This window comes from Gopherus evgoodei, chromosome 6 (assembly GCF_007399415.2).
Source record: "Gopherus evgoodei ecotype Sinaloan lineage chromosome 6, rGopEvg1_v1.p, whole genome shotgun sequence".
NCBI lineage: Eukaryota > Metazoa > Chordata > Testudines > Testudinidae > Gopherus > Gopherus evgoodei.
Genome location: NC_044327.1, coordinates 102,285,714 through 102,288,436, shown reverse-complemented (window position 1 = coordinate 102,288,436; position 2,723 = coordinate 102,285,714). Strand labels below are relative to the sequence as shown.

At 38.9% G+C, this 2,723-nt stretch overlaps 1 protein-coding gene across 1 annotated transcript; it reads left to right on the top strand.

Moving 5' to 3' along the window:
• Positions 1-333: 333 nt before the first annotated feature.
• HSPB3 (heat shock protein family B (small) member 3) lies at positions 334-2,515 on the top strand. Its single transcript, XM_030567000.1, has one exon. It carries the CDS (start codon positions 411-413, stop codon positions 855-857), a length of 447 nt encoding a protein of 148 aa, XP_030422860.1. The 5' UTR covers positions 334-410; the 3' UTR covers positions 858-2,515.
• The last annotated feature ends 208 nt before the right edge of the window (positions 2,516-2,723 follow it).

The window sequence follows — 2,723 nt, the reverse complement described above, 5'->3', positions numbered from 1 at the left end:
CTTGAGAAACAGAAAGAACATCACACTCCTTTCTAGACAAATAAAAGAACCTGTAAAAATACCTTGTTTCCTCATAACAACAAACAGGTTAATTTGCGAAGAACAAATAGTGCAATAAAATTTCATTTTTACTATTTAGTGTATGCATAAAAACTGCTAAAGCAACTGAAGACACATCCCCTATAAATAGTGTTCTATTGTCAATGTATAAAAAGATGAGGCATGTTTCATGGACATGAAGCATGTCCAATTAAGTGTTAAGCTCTGCCAGTGCTAAAAATGAAAGGCTACATCAACTGATAAACTAGTCTGAGAGTAGGCATGCAACTGGAAAGAGCTCACTACGCCAGTGTGACTCTACTGCTTTCACTGGCTATCAGAAAGCAGTAACTCATATTTCTGTCTCAGCAATGGAAGGAGTAGTTACAAGACACTGGGTGGAAACTCCTGTACGTTATCAAGAGCAATTTGCTGTCCAAGATCTGGAAGCGTGCAAGTTGGATCACTCTTTATATGCTTTGCCAGGCCCAGCCAAGGCTGAGGTGAGAAGCCGACATGCAACAAAAAGTACAGCTACAGCAGAGAGGGACAGCATCGAGGAAGGCAAACCCAGCTTTCAGGTCTTACTGGATGTTGTGCAGTTCCGTCCTGAAGATATCATCATTCAGACTTTCGAAGGCTGGCTCCTGATCAAAGCTCAGCATGGACCTAGGATGGATGAACATGGTTACATATCCAGAAGCTTTGTTAGACAATACAAATTACCTAATGGAGTCAAGAAAAAAGATTTGTCTGCTCTCTTCTGTCATGATGGCATTTTGGTTGTTGAAATGAAGAGCTCAGAGGGAATGGACTAAAATCTTTTTAATTGTTATTGGTGAGATAATATTATTCCTAATGTAACTCAAACAATGCTTTGCAACATAGCCATGCATGTGAAGTTGTTGGTTTGTATTTACAATGGAGATAAGAACAAAACTTTGCATATATTTTCGGCATGTTGAGTTTTATTGTTTGATGTGAAATGTAAGACTACTTTCCTTCAGCTGCATATGTGCTGGAGACCCACGCTTTTTAGACAAAGGGAAGTTTATGGCAGTCATAACAAATGAAAAATATTTCATATAATGCTCTCTGATGAGGTATCAAGTGTAAAGCATGTATAAAAATGTCAGTAAACAGGGGTTACCTTTGTAATATGTATTCATGAGATAAATAATGAAAGAAGCAGCAGACATTTTATGGAATTTTAATTGTACATAACAGAAAAATGCCATGTTTTTATAAGACATATCACTATATAATGTTAACTTCAACATTTCTTAGAAGATGTCAAAGCACGCATGAGCCGCATCCATTTGGTCTGCAAAATAATTTTGGAGAAAAACTTTTTGAATTCAAATTTATTTCTAAAAATTGCTTGCGAGTCTGCCCTTTACAAATATATTGTACTTAAGGGAATATTGAACAGCAGAACAAACATTAAATGCACTGTTTCAAAACGTGCCATCTTTCTACTAACATTGAGTCAACTTAGTTTTGATGGAAATTTTTCAAATGTTTTGTTATTAATCACAGTTCATTTTGTTTAAATGTCCTGGCTTTCTGCCAACAATAGAAACAAAATATTGCTCACTTATAAAAGCTCAAAAGTCCCAAAGTCATTCTTGTGTAGCTGCCCCAACTTAAAGGTATTACTATGCTAGGGATGAATTTAGTCCAACAAGTTTACACAAACAATGTGATAACAATCATGTAAAAGTTTTCTTCTGTGACTTTCTTTGGAACTTAAGGTCCTGATCCTGCAATTGGATCTTTGGCAGCAGATGCTTGTGCCCACAGAGCCTAACTGGCTCTGCACCAGCATAGGGGTTCAAATGCCTGATTGCAAGATAGGGCCAACTAAGAACACAAGGCTGCTTTCTTCTCTCAATTATACTAGAGCAATCCCACTCATTTCAATGGAGTTGTGCAACTAAGGTTAGCCAGCACTCTGCCTGCTATGTCTAACAAATGGTCTTCAACACTACAAAAAGACTTGTTACAAATGGTCCTGTAAATACACAAAAATTCTAGGGGAAAAGCAGCTGCAAGAGAAACTGCCTCCTTTTATGTGTTCTTAAGATACGTATGACTGCTGTGCTATGAATAGTAAAGGAATGCAGAGTGGAAAGTGCCAAGCTAAATACAGACTCTTGCTGATAGCCATCTGCTGTTCAGACAAATTAAAAACATTTTTGAACTAAATCAAATACAAATAAAATTCTGAGTATATTAAATCACAAGGGAAAAATCAGATTAACAAAAATGTTTCTACCCCAGGCTCAAAAAGAGAGCTCTCTAGTTTACAGTGAAAGCATTAGACTTGTGTGTTTGTGCTGCATGCTGTAGAAATGTTTATATTAGTGATCAATTAAATTTGAAGAAATTTGAAAGACACTAGTTTGGAATAGGCCAAATACACCTCTACCCCGCTATAACATGACCCGATATAACAGGGCTCCGGCAGCGCTTTTAAAGGGTCCAGGGCTCCAGCTGCTGTGAGAAGCCCTGGGCCCTTTAAATCACCACTGGAGCCCTGCTGCCACTACCCCGGGGCTGCAGCAGTGGGGCTTGGGCAGCACTTTAAAGGGCCCAGGACTCCGGCTGCTGTGAGACACCCTGAGCCCTTTAAATCACCGCTGGAGCCCTGCCACTGTTACCTCAGGGCTGCAGCAGTGGGG